This window comes from Coturnix japonica, chromosome Z, assembly GCF_001577835.2.
Source record: "Coturnix japonica isolate 7356 chromosome Z, Coturnix japonica 2.1, whole genome shotgun sequence".
In the NCBI taxonomy this organism is placed as follows: domain Eukaryota; kingdom Metazoa; phylum Chordata; class Aves; order Galliformes; family Phasianidae; genus Coturnix; species Coturnix japonica.
The window spans coordinates 57127991-57151537 of record NC_029547.1 but is presented as its reverse complement, the minus strand read 5'-3'; the positions used below and the strand labels follow the sequence as shown (position 1 = coordinate 57151537).

Genomic DNA, 23547 nt, shown 5'->3' with positions numbered 1-23547 from the left:
TGCGCACGCGCAGAGCGGGTAGGTGTCGCCCTGGCGGGAGGCCGGCACTGCGCATGCGCAGCGTGAGGAGGGGACTTGGGGCGCCGTCCTGGAGCTGGGGAGGGTTGGGCTGAGGTGAGGGGAGCGCGGGCATAGGGCGGTGCTGCCTGCTGTGCTGGGGGGATCCGGGTACAGGGGGAAAAAGGAGGAGGTGGTGGTGGTTGGGTAGTCGCCGTGCAGGGAATCCAGGCCGAGGAAGCGGCCCGGGGTGGAAGACAGCAGCAGGTTTTGTGTGTGGCCCTCCGTGTCGTTGCGCGGCGCTGACTGCGGCCTTCCGTATATGAAGCTGTGAGGGAATCCCGCTCCTTCCCCGATGTGAGGCGGCTCTGAGCTGGGCCTCACTCGGGGGTGCAGCCCTGAGCCCTTTGGAACGAAGCAATAACAGCCGCGTGAAGGTTTGTTTGTGGTGTGAGGTTCCGCTGCCACCAATAGCAAACTGCAATAGCAAACTTCGTGCAGCGTTGTGTGTTAGGTTGCTTAGGCAGATGCATTGCTTGTATTTAGGTTGGATGTTAGGGGGAAGCTCTTTACTAGGAGAGTGGTTAGGCCCTGGAACAGGCTGCCCAGGGAGGTTGTGGATGCCCCGTCCTTGGAGGTGTTCAAGACCATGTTGGACGGGGCCCTGGGCAACCTGATCTAGTAAAGGCGTATGTTTGGTGGCCCTGCCAGGCAGGGGGGTTGGAACTACATGATCCTTGAGGTCCCTTCCAACCCGGGTCATTCTGTGATTCTGTAATTCTGTGATTCTGTGATTGCTGTTAGTGATTTACAGACATTAACGTTGTTCTTTGTTCTTTTCAGTTGGCATTGCTGGCGGATGCAGTTTAATGGACGTGCTCACACTGCTCAAGTTAAGTAAGATGTGTCAGATGAACTGGAGCGCGTGGGCAGCCCTGTCTGTGTTCAGATACAGAATGCAGTGGCAGAAAGCTGTTTCTTGGTATGCCCTGAAGAAATGACTTGTGCGCAGGAAAGGATCCAGTTGCCTGTCAGAACCACATGCTGTTAACGTCTGATGCGGTGATGCTTGGGTTGTCCAATATGAATGTCTGATCATTAATAGTACAGATCATAAAGAAATGAGAGTATTTTGAGAGCTGTGGTCTCTGTTGAATGAGAAGTTATCTTTTAGACCTGATCAAATAGTCGTGTTCCTGTGATTTGTTTCCCAAGGCTGAGCGTTACAAGCTGGTACCACCAGTAGTGGTGGCGCTGTGTGCTGTGTGTCTGTTCAGGTGAGCAAGTGGGAGGTTGGACTAGACCTTTAAAGGTCAAAATCCTGTGATTCTTTGGAACGGGTTCTTCAGCCATTGGGCCTGTTGATGATACTGGTGATGTTCTGGAGCAGTGCTGAAAATCATTAGTTGCTGGCTGACATCTGTTTGTGGTGTGAGTGGTGCTGCTTTCTGGTCAGAAGAGTGACAGCATATGCCACTAGAGTGGAAGAAAATTCTAGGGGGTTGAGTACGCTGTCAGTGTTATTCTGATCAGGGTAGTGGTAAAGTGGTAAAGCTGGTGACCCTTTGTGTTGTTGAAATTGTGTTTCCACAATGTCCATCTTCAGGTGAGGCAGTTTAGTGTTTTGCAGTGTGTCACATAAGCTTTTTCTTAGGTGTCTGAAAGCTTTTGTAAATTTTGTATTCCTCCCCTGATCAGTGAGTAGATTTGCAGCGTCAGCAGCTGCTGTGCTTTTATGGTTCAATAATATACAGCATTACTCAGCAAGAATATTGTATCCTTGATTTTATTGCTGATTTTATCTGACGGCACTTAATTATTTCTTATTTTTTGCTCCTTGTTGATTGCTGGTGAAATCCATGGGTGTCTGTACACTTAGGCCTTGGTGTTTTTTTATGGTTTTTATTTGTTGGTTAGTTTGGGGTGGTGGTGTTTCTGTCTGCAGGGCCTCCAGCCTGCAGTTTTTTGCTTACTGTAAACATAGTGAATTGAAGTAATTTATCATTTTGGTGATCAAACAGACTGTCCAGATGACCACATTAACTGTCTAAATATTAAGCTGATTTTTAGAATGGAAGAACTGTATATGCACTTGTGTTTCTTTGTTTCCACACCCTATCTTGTTTTGTTCCAGCACATTCCCTACAGATACAGGCCTGGATTCTTTGATGGTATTTGGTTTTGACTAGATTGAGATCTGGTGATGGATATATATATATATATATATATATCAAGCCCTAGAAGTTGTTTTTCAGGGGTTTTTAAACATCAGAAATCTGCTTGTTGCTAGACATAGAACTGGTTAGCAAAGAGTGATTAATTTTTCCATTTTATTTTGCAATTTCTTACTGAAAAGTAATAACTACCTGCATTTAGAGATACTGTGTTTGGTTTTAAAAAATGGTGGTCTATGTTATAGTTTGATGCATGGATATTCCTCTTCTAGCCAACTTCTCATTTTAATAAGACTGCATTGAGAAGTTCCTAACAAAGTACCTTTTGAATCTCAATATGTGTATCCTTTAGAAATCATTTATGAAGTTTATGAAAATTTGCTTGTAAAGGTTTTTTTGTTTTGTTCTTTGAAGTCTGTTGATGCACTCAGACTTGTTACATGGTCATCTAAATCACAACATTGGCTTTTCTTAGGTAACTTTTTCTTAACCTCTGTTTCTTAAGGTAGGGTCCAATATAAAGTGCAGAGACCAAGCCTCATCTGATTGGGAAAATAAAGTAAGCAAACTTTCACCATTCCCATTAGTTCCATTTAGGCTTGCTTTGTACCTGGCCTTAGGATACGAAGAAGGGTGTCAGACCAGGTGCTGCTGTATTTGTACTAAACACAGAACTATTCTGTGGACTACTGCTGTTTTGCTGTTTTTTGGAATACAGGGCTCACAGTGATGACTACTACATAACAGTTTCATTGTTAGATTTCTTCTTAATCAGCATGGGTAAAACAGAAAAGAGTGCTTGTACTGTAGTCATGGCTGTGGGGTTTGCCCATAAGGGGTTTAGAAATACAAGCATCAGCTTATCTCTTAAAGCCTGGGGATGGACATCTGCAATGTTGGCATGAAAGCAGATGAAGGACGCAGTTTTGTGACAGCACAGCAGTCCTGTTTTGGCTAACAGCTGTGGAAGTGAGCAGTTGACATTTCAGCATGGAATCTTGAAAGTCTCAGGACCTGGAGTAAGAATTTTTGCTTCATTAACTGTGAAATAAATATTAAGTTAAAACCCTCAGTCTGATACTGAGCTCGAAGAACAACATACTAAGCATATCTGACTGTTGTACACAGCCAAACCAAAACTGTGTTAAATGTCCCACTGGGAATGGGGAACAGGTTAGATTAGGGTATAAGTCCTTTTGAGAGTGGCAAACTGTTGAAGCTGTTCGATGAAAGTCTGGGGGGTGCTGGCAGGCAGATGTGAACTGTTCGTAACTGTGAAAGCCCTTGGGAGGGAGCTGTGGCTGAGAAAGTCAAAACTGTATGCTTAGCATGACACATGGCTAAGGAAGAGCTTTGAATGGGAGACTTAGAGTAAGCTAAAAACAAACCAGGTGCTTACCTAGAGAAGTAAGAATGTAGTATGATGTGCCTTTTTTGTAAAGTAATGAAAATACTGAAGCTTAGAAATGTTCTATCAGCAAAACAAAAGCTGTTAACTGGTAAGTATGGAATTTTGCCAAGTCATATGCTTGGAAGCCCTAGTGATAGGTGTGCTCTTTATTGAAATTAGATATCCATTAAGTGAGACATAAATAAGGACAAACAGTGTGATAAGAGCCAATGACTTGTAATCATTCAGAATATTTAGAATGTGACTTATGTCTGTCCTTTAATATTTGAACACGATCTTCTATGTATTTCAGTCTGAAGAAATGAGCACCTCAAGGCTTCTTATGTTACCAGGCCTTGCAGCTTAGTCATAAGGCAGAGTAAAATGTTTGAAAGAAGTAACAGACCTTTTTAGCTCAGTTTCGTACTTTCATTTGTGAAAGTAAGTCTCCAGAGCTGATCTGTACACTGAGTTACCCAACTTAACAGTAAATACCTTCCACAATATGAACTGTCTTTCCAAAAAAAAGCTTTCTCAGGTCTTCCCCTTTAAGCTGACTTCTGCTGTGTTAGAAACTAGCTGTTAACACTGTGCTGTAGTTATTTTATGCTTTGGTTATTTTTGTCTGTTTTTGAGAAGGACTGGTACACATCTCCCAGTCCCCTAGCATATAAATATTTATCTTAAGATGAAAGCATACAGTCTTTGGCAGACAGTGATTTAACCATTGCTTAAAACTTAAGGCTTTCCGCTTTGAAAGAATTATATGAAATTGAGTAAGTAGGAATCTCAACTTGTATGCCTTAATGTACTGTGAAGGATTTAAGATTTCAGAGACCATATTTTAATGATCTACTGCCCACTTGGAGACAGTGTTGTGACAGTATTCAGATCAGTAGAAAGTGTGTTTAGAAAATAGTTTCTAGCAGAAGGCACGTGCCTTTCAACCCTTGGAAGGTGGAAGCAGCAAGTCCTGAAGGTGTCTGTTAGGTGCACGGATCAGGCTTCCCTGTTTTTTTTTGCCTCGTGGTGATGCTTTGCTATTTATGTGCTTCCCCTTCTGGTGTGGTGGCATTCAGTTCTTGTATACAAAGGCCTCATTCCAGTGAAAACTATGGATAAAGTTTAAAAAGGAGGGTAAAAAAAAAAAGTTGTTATTGCTTCCTGCTTTGTGACTGGGCAAATCAAAACTGAACAAATCAAAACTCTCATGATGTAAGGAATGTTAAAAGGGCCAGTTGTTTGTGGAGCAGTTCCTGTAAAAGCTGCAGTGCAAAGGTCTGTCTGTGTAAACAACTGCAGTCACTGCTTCCACACCCAGTAGTCTCCTTCCTGTGTGCTCATGCTCTTTCCCTGTCCATATAAAAATTCTGCCATAGCCACTTGTTTTCTTGATGCTTTTAGGTACGGGTGGGACTTTAACAGAAATTCCTTTGTATTTTTTAAAAATAAGGTGATGCTGCTGCTAGCTTCAGGTTGTTAGAAGTGGAATTCTTGAAACTCTAAGTTGTATTCAGAGTAAGTGCAATTTGTTGAAACAAACAGCTTCAAAAGGTTGTTTTTCCTCAAGGAAGCAAACAGACGTTTAGCAAAACTGTATCACCAGAACTTCGTGGCTTCCAATTCACTCTTTTTTAATGTTAATGCTGGGATTGGCTGTAGGAAATTATAGCTGAGCCAGAAATGTAAGATGGTCTCATTCCTGAAGCACTATATCAAACAAGCAGGATTTTAGTCTAATGATGTTAACAGGTACAAAAGGATTGAGAACAGAAAGATAAGAGTTGGATAAGAAGGGATTACTGCTTGTCGTTTTGGGGAGATGGGGGAGGGGAAGAGAATGTTCGAGACCCTTCTTGAAGAGATGAAAATCTTCAGGAAAGGCTAGCTAAATAAGAGGAATAGTATAGTCATCATCAAGTTATTTCAGCAGTTCAGAATACTTTATTACCTCAGATGGAACCATTTTATGGTTCCATCCATTTTATTAATACGTGAAATTATGTAAATATGATATTATTGCCTTAGGATGAGGCATTTATCATGGTACATTTCTGAGCTTCCTCTGGGAATTATATGTACCTTACACTCTGATGTAATTAATGTTGGCATAAAACTTGAGTTCTTCTGTACACTCAGTTCTATTCCGTGTTTGACAGAAACCATTGGGCCAAAATTGTCTTCTGCTTAGCTATGTAGTGTTATAATCAAATAGTGCATGCATGAGAAATGCAAAATCCATTTTTTGGTAAGAATGAAAAATGTCATGCATAATCCAGAAGTCTTTTAAAGATCGGGGTAAAAAATAGTTGAAATTATTACTTGCCTCTTCCTGGTATATTTTATGAAATATCAGAGGATTATTTGTAAAAGCTTCAGATGTCCTCCAGGTAAATAAGTAAAAGTCATTTCAGAGGTGGCCTTTTATGTCTTCTTTATTGCCGGTAGACATCTTTTTCATTGATGGCTAGTTTTTTTGTTGTTGTTGTTTGCTTTTAAATTATTGTGAATTTTAATATGTTTGGCATTACTGTAAATTGGAAGCTTAATTTACAGGGATGTAAGTTGGTGTTTTGTGTACAACTAAGAGTGAAGCAGAAGGATTTACAAGTCCTTGTTGGGACGTTGTGCCAAGCTAGTGCCTTTCACTTTGTAGATCTGTTCTTGAAATAAATAAAAACAACAAAAGTGCATGACTGTCTATCCCTTTAGCAATTTGGTTTAACTTTTTGTGGGATAAGGCAAGAGGAGTGGCTGCCAACACAAAGACCTGGGGAGAGGGGGACTGGGGAGTGGTGAATGGTCTTTAGCTGCTTCTTTTAGTCCTGGGTGCTACTCCATTAGTTGTAACAGAAGTTGTACCTGAATGGTAAGGATGTGTAAGAAAACCCTGCAGAGGCATTATGCATTTCTTAAACACGTTCTCTCGTAAATTCAGTATTTGTACCTTAGATAGTCTCTATTAGTAACTTTTGACCATTGGTATTGTCCAAGAACTTGTGCTGTAAGGATGAGATCTACAGTTTATTTTCTTTTAATAATTTATAAGCTGTTTTAGCATCTCCTTGAGTAGCAGGGAAACTAGGCTGACCTTTAGAAGTCTGGTTTCCAGACACAAGACTAAAGAGATCTGAGTCCCTTTGGGTTACTTTCAGGTAAGGCAGGTAACGTCTTGATTATGTGACAAGTAATTGCATGTTATGGATATTCAGACATGAAAAAGATGTAGGGTTAGGAAGCTCCTCAAACTGGTCAAGAAGGCATAACATCTGGAGACTGGAAGTCTTCATTAAACAAACAAAAGATGTTTTATGATACAGACTGTGCACTGCAAATTGCTTTCATGTGAGTTGCCAGGTATCTAAAATTAGACTTTTTTTTTCCTTAATGCTTTTTTGCAGGTTTCATAGAAGGTTAATGGGTTTTGTGTACTGAGTAGGGTAGAGATGAACTATTTTTACTGTGCTTGACTGTTTTTTTTTTACTTGACTTTGAAGGAAAATTTAAGATTTAAACTTTAAATTTAAAATTTAAAGACAAGTCATTGAGCATGACGTACTTGGAGTCTGATGGATTGCAATAATCTGTATAACATTTTATTTTACAGACAAAATGTTATTTAAAATACTTCTTGAAAGTTACTGTCTAATAATTGAGACAGTTTTAACTTTGTGAATAGCAAAATAGAAGCGAATCGCTGCATTTTTCTTTTTCTTTTTAGGTTTGAGAGGCCTAAAGCCAGACTAGAACTTAGCTAGAATGGATACCTACTTTAGAGCTGCAGTCTGTGACCTAGACAAACTACTGGATGAGCTTGAACTGAATACAGGTTAGTAACAGTGCTGCCTTCTGCTACAGCATGGTAATATTGGTCAAGTGACTGTTGTGGGGAATTTGAAAGTAATAAACGCTAAGTTAAAGCTTATGGTAGTGAATAGATGAAATTTGAGGACATGAACCAAAGAAGCAGTTAAGTCTTATAAACTTTGCTTTTTATCCCCTTTTTTTTTTTTTTTTTTTAATTTTTGCTTAAAATAGATGAATGTGACCTCTCCAGAGCTCCACAAAATCCATGTGATTCAAAACACTGTTCTCTTCCTGTGGATTTGGACTTCTTGCAATGCATGTACCCAACACAAAAACTACAGGAGGATGCTAACGGTTGTACTGCATCAGAAGAAATCTCTCAAGCCAGCCACACCAGACCAAATGAAGGGATTCTGAATTGCTCATCACTAAATGAGAGGAGTGTTTCTGGGCCTGATATTTTGACCAATGTGAGCAGTGCTTCCACAGAAGGAAGTCAGGGTTCAGACCTGGGAAGTAGCTTACCTATGTGTGATCTAGTTCATGACGTAAGTAACTTGATCTGTTCAGATGTTGCTAATGTAGATACTCAAAAATTGCAGCCAGGTGACTCTCACTGTAGTGAAGACTGTTAGAGTGGCTTTGACAAATATTGCATACCTCTCCCTGATTTTGTATTTTCATTGGGTTGCGGAGTTGTTTCATGTACAGAGCAGAATGATGGGAACTCAGTGCTCCACATTCAGGACCTCCTAAAACAGAAGAGAGTAATCAATTAGCTTCCAAGTCAGATGTTTTTGCTAAAGCAGAGGTTTCAGATCTGTGTGATTATCACTTCACTTTAAAGATACAGTCCTGTATTGAAATTTTTAATCATCTTGAACAAATTGCTCACCCTAATACTGCATGTGTCTCTGAAACATTACAGAATTCAAATGTGTGCGATCCCAAAGATGAGACAGCATGTGAAAAATTGCCTTCTGAGCCTCAAGATGAAAGCGTGTGCTCTCCAGTGAGCAAAGAGATACCTGGAAGAAGTGCTGCAGAAAGTGTAACCTCAGAAGATCAGTGTAAAATGGAACCCTTGCCTTCTGATTTGCTACATAGACATCAGTTGGACGAAAACCATGGCACATTACCTGAAAGTCATGCTTTAGAAGGCTCCAGCTGTCAAGCAGGCACTGAAGTAGAACTAGAAGAGAAAATTAAGGAAGAGAATGAAGGTAGTGAAGAAGTTGCTGGCACTGAAGTACTAAACAGTGCTTTATGTGTATCAGTCGAGGATGTCCAGATGTCCCTGCCACATCTTCCACCACTTCCTGTATCTCAGTGTGGTTCCTCAGTTGTAACAGAAGAAAAAGTTAATTCTCTGCCTCAGAATGAAATAGCAGCAGAGGTGATTAGTGACAGTTTAGCAACTGATCTCTCTGATTATGAATCCTGCAAAGACACTGACTTACATGAACAGGAAGGATATTTATCTAAAATCAACCAAACCATTGTAGAAAAAGTAGATGGAGAGACATTTAATACTGAGAATGTAACTGATGATAGTGATTCTGATCAAATCAAAGCTATTGCTTCTCCTTTTATGGAATATGAAGCTGAGCCATATGGTGTTGATATAGACTGTTACTACAATGAAAGTATTAGCCAAACTGTGGATGACTTTACTGTTGAGGAGAGCAATACTCTTGTAAGTGACGCAGAGCTTGATGAATTCTTATATGGGCAAAGTCATCTGTCCAGTTCTTTGAATTCTTTAAGCAATAGTAATAACTTAATGGCAGCTGACACAGAAGTGAATTTGAGAGACGAGAACCTGCATTTCACAAAGGTTACTGAGGAACATGCTCAGACAAAACTGGAGGATATAACTAGCATTAGTAGTAATGTTGAAGTCTCCCTTAATGCCCGTAAGTTGAAACCCCCAGCAGAGGACAGTGCGTTTCTTGTTCAAAATGTGACTGAGCATGATAGTGAGGCACAAGTTTCAAAGCTTCCTACTGAAGGTGCAAGACCAAAGCTGTTGTGTGACAGTACACAAGGAGCTGAATCAAACGCATGTGCTTGAGGGAGCAGTTACTCCAGAAGCTCCCTCCTCGAGGAACAGCATTACTTGTGATGAAAATTCTGAGCCTGCTGGGGAAAGTGGCACTGAAGCAGGAAAAAATCAGACATTTCAAAGTGTAGAATCGCCTAAAACACCTGCAGCTCTTCTGCAGAAACAACCATTGTGGGTTCCTGATTCAGAGGCACCCAACTGCATGAACTGCCAAGTGAAGTTCACGTTTACAAAAAGACGACACCACTGTCGTGCGTGTGGAAAAGTAAGTTGTTGGTGAGGGGTCCTTTTGTTACTGTAAGCAAATTTACTCTGATTTAGGGACAGTGTGCCCTGCACAGATTTTTTTTTTTCTTCTGAATGTGCAGTAGCTTACTGTTTTGCTACTTGTCTTAAAAAAACAAAGTCTGCTTCTCTCATGGACCCATGTTGAGTTGCAGTGCTTACTGCCAGGTTGAGGAGGAACAGACAAATTCATGATTGTCCTCTCTGAACTGTCCTAGAATTGTTTAATTTTATGTAGTCTTACAGATTTATTATTATCAGTGAACGTGTCAGAACTTGGTAATTCTGGCTTCTGTGCTGGAGGAATGTGTAAGGTAGCAATAATGCCCGCTCTGTCACCCATCTGCAGCACACACAGTCAGATTCTCATCTCCATTTATTTGTTTGCTTCCTGATGTGGTGCATTTTCTCATTATAGCCCAACTAGGTTTACCTTTGTTGCTTAGTAGACTCACTTTCATAGACATCACTCTGTTGCACTGTCTGTCCTTTATTTTGTTTTCACCTCATGCTTCTTGTGCATTAAGATTGAGGTGATGCCTTTATTGAGGGCACTGGAAGTGTTAATCGTTATGGATATGACATTAATATGGAAGCAACTGAAATGTTTATTTTATTGTCTTGCACTGATGAAATGTGACTTTTAACATGGCTTTTCCCACTTACAGGAGTTCAGTCATAATAGCTTTTATTTTTCTTCTGTTGTTCTGTTTCTTCTTTAGCTGTTTTCCTCTTAATCCACTTGGTTTTCCTCGAGATAATTAGGAGTAACAGACTGCACCTTTGCTTCCATCTAACTTTGGTTAGGAGTGGAAGACTTCTGTCAGACCAAGGTTTTGAAAGATATTTTTTGTAAAGGCTAGTAATACCTCTGGAATCTTTACATAGCTGAAAGTGAGAGCTTGAAAAATTGCTAATCCACCTTGCAAGAAAAGCACCAGGTATTTGTGGGAACATGCAAAAAACAGATGTGGAGTTCTGTGATTAACATTGTAGAGGTATGGTTCAGGTTGAGAAGGTGCTTTTCCACATCCCCAGATCTCCTTTAAACCAGACAGGATGTATATTCTGCTCATGTCTTTCAAAGCAGTTTTCATGTTCTTCAGATGCTGTTCTGAAAGGAGTTACAAGAAAGCAACTGGTGTGTTGTTTTGTTTTGTTTTTTTGTTGTTGTCAGTGTTTTTGTTTTGTTGTTGTTTTGTTTTCTGGCACAGTTGAGACTACTCTAGCCAGTGTAATTCCTAAGACAGTGTTGGTAAATTGTTTGGGAAGCACTGAGCCCTGGTTTGGATAGTTGTCCAAGAGTTAGCTTCAAATCTCAGAGTAGAATGCCTCAGTGCAGTGTGGATATTAACTGCTGTGAGACAAATGGGTCAAGAATGGCTCCTGCTGATATAAGAATAGCTGGTTCCAGCCATGCCCTGAATCCTAATGAACATGTCAGTAGTTATCTTCAAAGATGGCATTAAGGCAATAGAACAGATGAGTTTCATCTGTGGGGTTCAGTACTTGTTCACATCATTCTGTTTTTTACTGTAAAGCAGCTACAAGACTAGCAGAGGTAGAGGTTAATTTGAGAATGAACTGGTGTGATTTAGAATTCTTTTTATCATTCCAGATAAGCATTTTAATATCATTAGTTATCATTTGTCTCCCTTGTTGCTGCTCTTCATTTTGTACTTATTTCCTTCCTTACTTTTCCTGAAGATTTTGAGATACCATCATACACATCTTGCATGAAAGATGTATGATATAGGCCTGAATATTAAATTGAAGAGTGCCTAGAATTAAATATATATACCGATTTCTTGGAAGAGTCTGTTAATCATTGTGGAATTACATACCAGCTGCTTCCACCTATGATCTTAAAAACAAAAAACCTATCTAATCTGTGGGCGTCTGCCCTTACATAACTAGATCTGCCCACAGCAGGAAGTTTTATGGGCTATTCTTTCTCCTGCCTGTATCTCAGAGTGAACTGGGAGGAGGCGAGTTCATAGCTGAATAAATACAAGCATTTCTCACCATGTGTGGAAGGCTGGCTTTGTAGACTTTTAAGAAATGCTTTGGTCCAACAGAAACGCCTGACAAATTCTAGTCTGTGCTGAGTAGTTGAAAAGAAGAAGTTACAGATCACAGTTGTATATTTTCTGTGTCTGAAACAATCTCCATTCCTATTCCACATGTATCCCTTGGATAAACAGCCAATAAATAAACAGTCTATTCTTTCCTTTTTTAGCATATCAAACTAAAATGTTCCTTCTTTACTAGATAAATATTCTCTAGACTGCTGAGTATTTAATAAAATACTTTTGTAAACACAATACAGTATCAGCTTTTAAAAAAAGATACTTAGGCTTGTTAATCAAAGCCAAGAATCTCTTGGAATATTGTTTTACCTTAATCATAAATTGAAGAATCGAGAAAAAAAGGTGAATTTCCCTAGGGTCACAAATGTTAGCATGTCATGGTAGGCTTCTCCGCTCAAGTTCTGCAGATCATAAGGGTTCCTCTAATAAATGACAAGTTTATCTTTTGTTAAGAGTAGAATGATGTCACATGGTGCCCATAGTGTTACCCTCGTTACTGCTACAGAGCTGTGCTGCAGCATAGTGTTCCTGAGTGTTTCAGAAAACTGATAGGATGTAGCCTTTTCCAAAAATCATTAGCATGGATAGATTGCATGCAGTCCTGGGAAACAGGACTCAAGAGCTTAAGAACAGGACTTAAGAGCTCAAAAAGCAGACTTCGGACCAAGCCATGTATCTTTTGACCTTAATAAAACCCTTTTTATTTCTGGTAATTTCCCTTCTCTCAGCACAGGAACGTGTTATAAGATAAATGTGCTAATGCTTCTCTTCATTCTCCACATCTCTGAGAATATTTTATGTTAGGGGGAGCCTGCTTTGGCAGGGGGGTTGGACTCGATGATCTCTAGAGGTCCCTTCCAACCCCTACAATTCTGTGATTCTGTGATGTATGCTTCATTATTTTAATTAAATGAAATAATATAATAGGAACCTAACTCAGGAAATATCGGGACTTTGCTTGTAATACTTATTTAAATCTCCTCCCTGTTCAGGTTTTTTGTGGTGGTTGTTGCAAACGAAAGTGCAAACTACAGTACATGGAGAAGGAAGCAAGAGTCTGTACTCGCTGCTACGATGATATTAATAAAGGTAAAAGAGGTTTGGATCTTTTTGAGTAACTGTAGTAAAAAAATAATATTTGCAGCTAGTATCTTTAATTTTCGTGTTTTATGGGAAGCTTCCATGCTTCAATTGGGTCATCTGTGGCAGGAGTTGAAGAAAAGAGTTTTCCGCCCTACAGCAGTAGCCTTCTACATGTTTAAGGGCAGACTGAAAATCAATAAAGTTAGGTTTTTCTTCTGTGCAGTAGTTTGAGCATTCAGTTTACACAACTAGCTCCCTAAATTATGTGCTGCTTTTGCAAAAAAAAAACAACAAAAAAACACCACAAAACTGTCAGTACTGCACTGCACACTAAAATTACTTTTTTTTTTAAACACTTAAACATTTAAAGTAAACAATGTTTTATTTTTTCAGTTTAGCACAGGTATTTGAAAGGATGATGAGTCCAACAGGTCCTGTCCCTAATTCCAGTGTCTTCTCTGAGAATTCTTCTGTTCCATCTTTGCAGGAAGCCTGTATACCAGCTGTCCCTTAATTTCCTCACCATTACCCACTTCAGCACTTAAGCAATCTGATAATGAGGGTATGTTTAACACAGTATAATTTAACTGAGACTTTTTCAAGATCTGCTTGGAAGAGTTGTTTTTTGTGTTGTGGATATATAATAGATATACTATTGAACAGAAGTTCTGTGAATTGTGGCTCAAGAAACTTGCTGGTAGTTCTGAGTTCAGATTCCGTGTATGAGCTTGACAACATCTGTCTTGCATCCGTGTTTTATAAATGGAGGTACTCTTTTTTTCTATGTTTATACTGTAATTTCTTTGTTCGATTCAGGTATTACTTTCGTAATTAGTTATATTGCTCAGGTGATCTGTCATACATTGTGATGGCCAGTTTTACAGTAAACAAAAGTACTTTTTTGGGGGGAAGAGATAAGAAGCAGTAGGAGTTCATTCTCTGTAAAGGTAAATGATTAGCCATTAAGCAGTCTTTGTTCCACTGCTACTAAATATCTGACTTCAATCAATGAAAAATAATTGGGATTAGCTATGTTTTTTAGTGTTTCATCTTCTAGTTGTGGTAAGCATTTTATTCATATCTTATAACAAAGGGATGGCTGACAAAGGAGTTTTGATAGGTAGCGTGATACAATATAGCGTAACAGCTTCCTCTGCTATGATGAACTGTTTTTTCCATGTATTTACCGGATAGGATTGTGGCTGGAGTCAAGCTGTCTACCTATGCTTGGTTTCAGTTAACAAATTCTCTATGTAATGGATGGGAGAAGGGCCTCTGAATTTGTATCAGTTTTTGTTGTTAGGACAGTAAAATAATAAAAAGTCAATGTTTTTTTTCTCAACCTGTCCTAGAGCTGTGCCCCAAAGAACAGAAGAGAGTTTGGTTTGCAGATGGTATTTTGCCAACTGGAGAAGTGGCGTATACAACAAAGCTTTCCTCTGGAGCAAAGAAGTCATCCCAGGACACAGTACACCCTGATGTGCCAGAGCAGCATATGGTATGAATTAAGAATTGTGTGTAGACACATGAATTCTGCTGAAATAACTTTGCTCCCTCTTGATTAGGACATACACGAACCTAAAAAATGGTGTAGCAGAAAATACTCAAAATCAAGATTCTTCTGTAAAGACTTTGAATAACTACTGTTACGAAGGTGTCTTCAGCCATTTGTTGTTAGTACGCTTGTTTTCCTTTGAGTGGCTTGATACAATTCTACATATTTCCCAAGTTGGTCCTACAAGAAGTTGCTTCATGTTGTACAATACTGTGTTATAGGGTGCAGCAAAATTAGTTTACCACTTCTAATGTGGGCAGGTATTGAACTAATAAGGGAATCAACATTTTAGAAAAACATAATATTCATAGTGTTAAGCTAGCTGTACTTGACAAGAGAAGTTGAACGGAGTAATATAAGTTAGCTGTGGAAAAGTTTGGAGATATTCTTTATCTGGAGCTTTTGTTAAAATAAGACATAGTTCTGAAACACTGTCCCAAGTCATGACAGTGTTCAAGAGTTTTAAGAAACAATCTGTAAAGCTAGTAATCAGACCAGATCCATCCTACCAGTATGTGGAGTTTATCAACAGTTGTGTGTTGTATTGTCATGTAATCAGCCTTCGTTCATGAGTAAGAAAGACTTTGAGACCCTGGAGTGTGTTCAGAGAAGAGCTACAAAGCTGGTGAGGGGTCTGGAGCACAGGCCTTATGAGGAGAGGCTGAAGGAGCTGGGAATGTTCAGCTTGGAGAAGAGGAGGCTCAGGGGAGACCTCATTGCTCTCTGTAACTGCCTGAAGGGAGGATGTAGTGGGCTGGGGGTTGGCCTCTTGTGCAACTGGTGATGGGACTAGAGGGAATGCCTTCAAGCTTTGCCAGGGGAGGTTCAGGCTGGATGTTAGAAAGGACTACTTCTCTGAAAGAGTGGTCAGGCAGTGGAACGGGCTGCCCAGGGAGGTGGTGGAGTCACTGGGGGTGTTCAAGGAACGTTTGGACTATGAGGGACATGGGTTAGTGAGAACTAGTGATGATTGGTGGATGGTTGGACTGGGTGATCTTGTAGGTCTTTTCCAACCTTGGTGATTCTGTGGTTCTCTTTTGTTTTTATGATAGTCCATTTCATAATGACTATACTCTGAGTACTCATATGTATTTCACTGAGGGAGCAGTGTAGGTTTGACACCAAACCAAAAGTGACTTGGACTGTACAATGCTGTTGTTTCCAGGTGAAGAAACAGTAATACTAATTGTATTGGCTCAAGGGATACTTGCTTTATTGTTTATTGTGTTAAATCTGACTGTATGGTAAAATGACTGATCTGCAGCGCTCTGAGAATTTTATATTATGAAGAAATATAATAGTGATTCATCTTTACCTTAAATGAGGACTAATTTGACCTTTAAGAATGGGGAGAGGGGGAAGGAGGTGCAAAATCCACAGTAGATTTGCTGAGTCACTTCTTGAATAAATAATTCATTTCTTATCAACATCGTAAATTTCTTAGTCATTTTTCTTTAATTTAGAATGCTATCATGGAAGTTACACTTTGTTTGAGACTAGATATTGTTCTTCGTTATTCTCGTAGGCTACAAATGCAGAGGAAGATGACATACCAACTGATGTAAATTCAAAACCAAAAGAAGGAATGGATGTTTCCGCAAGAACAGAGGGATTATGTCCTTCTGTTCCCTCAGAGGATGCACAGCAGACCATTTCCAGCCAGAGTGAGATGATTGATAGTGATAAATCTCTGACTCCAGACACTAAAGAGTGTTCTTCTGCCCTGGAATCTGAGAAGACTAGTGCTAATTTAGTAGATTGGACTAAAAGTGATGTGCCTGTTAGTCCTTCAAGTTATAGAGCACTTTGTGGTGTTGAAAATTGTGTTCGGAAAGATGTCAGCCTTCTTCCAGATGGTGATAAACTGCCACCACTTCTGCTTGCCATGGGTGAAAAAGGAAAAGGTAAACATTTGTCAGTATGGCATCACCAGGTACAGGATTTCTAAGAGTGAATTTAGTACGGTACTGCAATTTTAACATCTGACCTCTGCTGCACATTGGAATGTTCATTAATTAAGCATGAGTTATTAAAATGCGAGTATATTATGAAAATAACAATCACTTAAACCCATTATAGCAGTGGTTGTTTTCAATGTAACTAACAGTAGCAGTATGTCAATTGAAGAAACAACATACACAATATATGAGTAACTACCAAATAAATTGCAGCCCCTGATCATGCCTTTGTTCTGAATTACTGCTTTATTTTTGTATGGCCTTTGAATCTTCTGGTAAGCTACTGAATACCTGGTTGATCCACAGTTGTTCTAAGTTTGAGAATAATTAACATCTTTTCAAGATAGGAAAGGACAGTCTTTTGTATACTGTCATCAGATTTTTTTACTTTAGGTAGTTGGCTGGCATGTTGAACTAAATCAGATATTAATTTCTTTAGATCCTCTAGTGGAAGAACATCTGTCTCACCAGCAGGTCGCCTTGCTTCTTGAGAAAGGAGGTGCCAGTCCATTAACTTTTATCCTAAATGCGAACTTGCTTGTGAATGTCAGCTTAATATCTTGTAAGTAGTGCATGTTTTCTTTTCCATTAGATCAATTTTGCTGATTGTAAAGAACAGTATCACTGTGGTCTCTGTCTTTTTAATTGAAGATTCTTCAGAAAAATGCTGGTACTTCTCAACAAATGGGCTACATGGCTTGGGGCAGGCAGAAATTGTCATTCTGTTGCAGTGTTTGCCAGATGAGAAGACTTTTCCTAATGAAATATTCAAATTATTTATTGATGTCTATAAGGATGCAGTAAAAGGTATGTAATCATGTCTGACATGGTGTGATATTTTCTTACTTGTCTTCAAAGTTGGAAGTTTATGTGTTTTTTATGCACTAATAGGTATCTGATCTGGTTGAAAAACTTTTCAGTGTTTAGCCTTTGTTTCTAAATAAACAATAGAAAGAAAATGTATATGGCTGTTTCTAAATAAACAATAGAAAGAAAATGTATATGGCCTTGTAGATTATGTGCGTAAGTCGTTGTATTGATGGCTTAGGGCATCTGGGATTTCACTGATAGAAATGCATTACACATAAATATATAAATGTGAGGTCTGTTAATTGAAGTTCATCAACTGATGTATGCCAGAACATCATATACTTTGGGGTTTTTGATATTTTTGGGGGAAAAAAAGAAGTCTACTTTCATATTCAAGTTCATCCAGATAATAAGTAACTCTGTAGAGTACTTCTGTGGGGTTAGATGTGTCCCAGACTTTCAGGAAGATACGAGATGAACAGACTTGCTAATCATAAAGTATAAGCCTGTAGTGAAGGGGTGGTGGTAGTAGTTTTCTTCACAATAGCATGTTATTTTTTAAGATGCACAAATGCTTTTTGACCCTCTTTCAACAGGAAAGTCAATAAGAAACATGGAAAATGTTACGTTCAGTGAAAGTTTTCTTGGTAACGAAGACCATGGAGGCTTCCTGTTTGTTTCACCAACTTACCAGAAACTTGATGATTTAGTGCTACCAGATAACCCTTTTCTTTGTGGCATTCTAATCCATAAGCTGGAAATACCCTGGGCAAAAGTTTTTCCAATCCGTTTAATGTTGAGACTGGGAGCAGAATATGGAGGTAAGTTTTAGTACTTCAAATAGCTGTATAGATATAAAACTTCCTTTGAGAAATATAACTTCAGTGGTAAAACAAAATATGCAAAGCCACGTTTGCAGTATTTTATATTACCCTTGCATAAGGTTGAAGTTTCGTATGTGAGAACCATCTTGTTGATACACCTGTGAATTTACAGTATTCTGCAACACTTACCTGGCTCTTTCTCATGTTAGCTGAAGGCAGTTAAGCCTAAAAACCAAGTCTGACACTTAAAAAAATAAGTTGTTTTACTTCTGCTGTGACTAGGGAATGTTTTGAAGGGATGTTTTCCAGCCTAGTTGCCAATTTTGAAAAAAAAAAAAAACAAAAATGAAACCAGAAATGGATTACCTGAATAAAATATTAGTGTTTCATTAAATGGATAGATGTCTTAGTTACTTAAAAAGGTAATGTATTAGTTAGCACATTTGAAATCTCAGTATTGAAAAATGTGGGAGTCATTCTCTCAAAGTGAGGTGTAGGGAAAAGTACATAAGGTATATAGCACCGGTTGTGCAGTGCGGAGGCCTCCACGTGGGTATCATATTCAGCAGTCTCTGTGCTGCTTTACATGACCGCTTTCTGCTCCCCCAATTAGATCTTCGCTCACTGTGCTCCAGACTCACTGGAGGAAAGTATTTTTACAAATCACCGTTGCCTTCAAGAGCAGATAAAGCTCGCTTGCACAAGACCTGAAAGTAGAAGCTGTCCTAAATACCTTCTAAAGCTGCTTCTGTGCCTTTTTTGAAAAGCACAGGCACTAATTTAGAGGTATAGGTACAGTTTTGTTTCCTGTTACTTGTATTCCTGTTATAGCCCCTTGTTATTTGGAGACCAGGAGTTTTGAAAGGGTGCAACATGCAGATGTTACTTAAGTGGAATGATTTTCAAAAACGTCATGCACAACTTTCTGACACTGAATGGGCTTTTGGTAAATTAAGACTACCATTTCAGAAGCATCAGGTCTATAAAAATGTATCATTCAGTTGTTTGTGGATTTTAGTGAGTAGTGGAGTTCTGCTGTCCAGTCTTCTGCCTGGCAGCTTCTTTGTCATACTTTTCCCTTATCAATTTTATTGTCATTTTTGTACTAACCATGCACTTTCTTGGACTGATCTCGTAATCTTGACTTTGCTGCCCTGTTTGTTTTACTTTCAAATGATTTCATGTGATGGTGTGTTGGTCTCCTGATCTCGTTGCTTTCACTAATTTCCATCTGCATGTTTTCTTCATTCACTTCATTCACTTCATTCTTGTTAATGCTAAGTGGTACTAAGTTCAATCTACAGTATTAATATAAAAGTGGATGTTACCTGTATAGTACTTGCATTTAAGAAAGTATTGAACCTTGCAGTCCCCTTCACAGCTGGTGACACAAAGGCTGAATGAGCTCATCTTTTGCAAGAAATGTAGCTGGTCAGTCATAGTGAAAGAAGCAGCAGGTCTCTGCCACAAGATTTCTGCTGCTTGGGGAGTGACTTTGTATAGATATTGTAGTAGGATTTAACTGTGGGTGAGGAAACCATGCAGTGGGCTAAGGTGCTGTCAGCAAGTAAGAATCACAGTGGCTCTAGATTCCTTGAACGTTCAGCTATTGAAATTAAGAAACTTGGTCTACAACTGAAAATAAATACTTATAAATGTAAAACTTACTTATAAGTGTGACTTTTTTATTTCCTCTATTCCAGTATATCCAACTCCTGTAGTAAGTTTCAGACATCGAAAGCCACTCTTTGGAGAAATAGGACACACAATTATGAATCTACTTGTTGTGAGTAATTATTATATTCATTTCACTTCCTGTTGTAATCCAGATTGTGTAAAATATCCTCAGATTCTTTGAAGCTGAATTGCTTTTGGCAAAGTTAAAGAACTAACATTTTCTTCAGAGCTGACTTGTTTCATCATGGGCTCCACCTTTGGCTGCATTTCTGGTCATTTCTTAACCGTGCTCCTCCACTGGATTCTTCTTGCATTGCTTAGGGCTCAGATCTGGCCTGCAGTGGGTCCATTTTGGAGCTGACTGGAGCTGGATCTGATCTGACATGGTGTAGTTTCTGAGCTGTGCTCTCCTAGCAACTCTCCTACTGCCAAAGACTTGTCTCATAAGCCTAGTGCAGTCTTCAACATTGTACTGGTTATAGCACAGTTTCTGGTGATAAGAAATAGTTTTAAATAATGAGAAGAACTTTGGAACTTACTCTGAACCTTGTAACAGTTGCCATTCAGTTGCAGTTTTCTCTGTCAAATACTGCTTTTATGCAAAAAATCTCATCTTAAACATGGTATTTTGTTAAATTTGAAAAACAAACTTGACATGCAGATAGATTTTCTAATTGTAACGTTAATTACATTGCCGTGTGAACTTACCTTTGATGTGATAAACCAATCTGTGTCATACAAAGACTCTATTTCAAGACAAGAACTTTTTCCTTTGTTTCTCAAATAATTTTATATGAACTTCTAGTAAGCTTCTATTCCGGAGCAGTAACCTTTCTCTTCAAACACTTGCATAGATTTTATCCTTAATGCTGTAAGCAAAAGTGTTAGAAATACCGTAGAGAAAAGTGCACATACTTAAGTGATCACGAAACCCTCTCAAATCTGGAAACCATTACAGCATAGAGGAAACAGCAATCTTTGGCACTCTTCTCACTCAGCTAGCTAGCAAGTTTTTCTTGATGGAGTAATCTTAAATCTCAATTCTGTGAGCCTGCTTCCTTCCTCACTAGTGATGGGACAGTGCCAATATGAAGTCAGAGGAAGGACTTGAGGGTGGAAGGGAGGACAGTATGAGGGAGACTTGCTTAATTGGCTTAAGCCTTTGTATTATTCAGGAAGTGCCTAAGCTACACATAAATAAGATCTAGAAGAACAGCCTTGAAAAGACAGACAGGCACCCAAGAGGTAGGGTGAAAAATCAGTGTGCACTTCTTGCTGCTGCAGTGTGTTGAGATGGATTGGCCTTGGTCTCTGATGTGGTATATCCATTCGGTTTTTTAGCCTGAATTGTGCCTTCAGGCTCAAAACAGGCACTTTGCTCCTCCTCAAGATTACCTCTTCTGATATAGCAAGAGTTTTCAGTCATTGTAGAATGGCTGCAAAAAATCCTCGTTACATTGTTTAACAAGAGGTTTATCAAGAATCTGTTAAACTACATGTGGGCAAACTCAGTTAAAGATGATAAAATCTAGCACTGCAGAAGTGACTGATGTGGTGGTAAATGGTGAAGGCAAGGCACATCTGTGATGATATCCTTTATACCATCAAATCATGCCATTTGAACTGAAACTTGCAGTGCAGTGAGACCTGCTCATAAATAACTCCTGCTACAGCCGAGCTGACTGAGGAAAATACTGATTTCCTGGTTCAGTGGCTGCTAAGAGCCTTCCCAGCCTTTCTTAAGTTGTGCAGGAAAGGCAAATGGAGCCATTTTACATCTGTCATCATTCTTCCAGAATAGAACAGTGTGTGGAAATTCTGCAGAAGTGGCTGATGGATGGTAACCTCTGTAAGAAGGAGGTGTAATGAACAGTGCGAGACTGAAGCAGTACTTCAGGTACTCAAGAGAATGCAGAATCATAGAACAAAATACCCTGAGCTGGAAGGGACTGATAAGAGTTGTCAGGTCTTAACTCCTGGCTCCACATGAAGCTAAGAATTAAACCATATGCTTGAGAGTATTGTGCTGAACAGCAGCAGTCTTGGGGCTATACCCACTGCCCTGAGAAACCTATTCCAGGGCCTAACCGCCCTGTTGGTGACCAACTTTCCCTAGTATCCTTTCTGAACTTGTCAGTGGTCATCAGAGAGATCAGCACCTCCCTTTCCACCCCTCTCCACTGAGTGACAGACAGCAGAGAAGTCTCCCCTCCATCTCCTTTTCTCTAAGCTGAACAAACCAAGTGACCTTGTCAGTTCCTTCTGTTGAAGTATTTCACACTGTCTAAAACATAACAAGATCCCAGTGTGCATAAAGTAGCCATAGTTGAAGTAAGCCACTGTTAAATAGTACAGCCACTTCATGAATGTGTCAGGTTTGTTAATATATCCATTAAGGTGCTTTTCCAGCAGATCACAGCTGAGGAGGAAAGGGATCATCAAGTCTTTAGCTACTCCTAATGACTTATAAGAAGCCTGGAGATGGATGTAAAGTGCTCAGTCTTTAAGATTTATTCTAAAATGTATGTAAATAAATGTCTGCTAACATCTTAGCATATTATCTTTGTCTATTGCAGGACCTTCGAAACTATCAATATACTTTGCATACCATAGACAACCTATTTGTTCATGTGGAAATGGGTAGAAGCTGTATTAAAATACCTTTGAGGAAATATAATCAAGTAAGTTCAACTATTCCAAACTGCTTCCATCTTTATTTATATATATAATCCTGCTAGATTTTTCAATGTCTTATATTTAAATTGAACACTACAGAATGAGATGTGTTGGTTTAATAACAAATCTTACATTGGCAGGTGATGAAGGTGATAAACTCCTCTAATGACCATGTAATTAGCATTGGAGCTAGTTTTAATACTGAAGCAGATTCTCACTTCGTGTGTGTGCAGAATAAGCAAGGCCTCTATCATACACAAGCAAACAGTACTAATGAACGTCCTAGGAAAGGTAAGCTGTGTAGTGTGCTTATGGGGAACAATTGCATTTGTAGAGCAAAAGTCCCAGAAGTGTGGAATGGTTTGGGATGGAAGATACCTTTAAAGAGCATCTAGTTCTGACCTCCTTGCCATGGGCAGGGATGCCTCCCTCTAGTCAAGGCTGTTTAAAGTCCCATATGACCTTTCAGTTTAGTTCAGCTTTAGTTTCACTATTAACAATCTAAGCTTCAGGTGTATCTTTTGTAAATAACTTTGATTTAAAGTTGTGTGGCATATATGTTTTATGTTTAAAAAAATCGATACACCACAACACTGTTCTCTTAACTGTCTCCTTTCTGCATATTGGGCTCTTTCAGTGTGCCTGTTACCCACCTTTCAGTATCTTAGAGAAATACCGTGTGTGCTCATAAAGTGAGAAGGGTGGTCTTTTTTTGCTACAGCCTAGTGTTTCTTCTACCAACTTGTGACCAAGTGATTTGCACAATCACTTTCAGCATAGTAATACCTCTTCTGCCCCATTTTGTTTTTTGTTTTTTTAATAATTAAAACATTAAAATACTTTTTTAATTGAAAAACGGTAAGTCAAATGTTGACAATGTGAAACTTGAGTAATATGATTCTACTTTTTCTAGTTACAGGTGCAAGTTTTGTGGTATTTAATGGAGCCTTAAAGGCGTCTTCAGGATTTCTAGCTAAATCCAGTATAGTTGAAGGTAAGGATTGTACTGTGTGTTCTGCAGAGGGCTTTAAAAATAAAAATTAGCCTTGTGTGGGATCTTTGTTCCACTTGAAGCAAAACTCTTTCAGGACTTTTTAACTTGAAGACCTATCACAAACAAATTGTGCTTTATAATAATGCATGCTAGTTTATCTGT

The 23547-nt window shown here is 39.0% G+C and overlaps 1 protein-coding gene across 1 annotated transcript in view; it reads left to right on the top strand.

Moving 5' to 3' along the window:
• Positions 1-89: 89 nt before the first annotated feature.
• Positions 90-23547, top strand: part of ZFYVE16 (zinc finger FYVE-type containing 16) — a 28713-nt gene continuing 5255 nt past the window's right edge. The window contains 16 exon segments of the mRNA XM_015849776.2: positions 90-114; positions 7283-7390; positions 7600-8103; positions 8106-9417; positions 9419-9698; positions 12801-12897; positions 13379-13453; positions 14244-14389; positions 15972-16350; positions 16844-16966; positions 17056-17211; positions 17811-18035; positions 19742-19824; positions 22292-22396; positions 22532-22682; positions 23305-23385. Coding sequence (XP_015705262.1) covers positions 7321-7390; positions 7600-8103; positions 8106-9417; positions 9419-9698; positions 12801-12897; positions 13379-13453; positions 14244-14389; positions 15972-16350; positions 16844-16966; positions 17056-17211; positions 17811-18035; positions 19742-19824; positions 22292-22396; positions 22532-22682; positions 23305-23385 — 3787 coding nt within the window. The 5' untranslated portion in view covers positions 90-114; positions 7283-7320.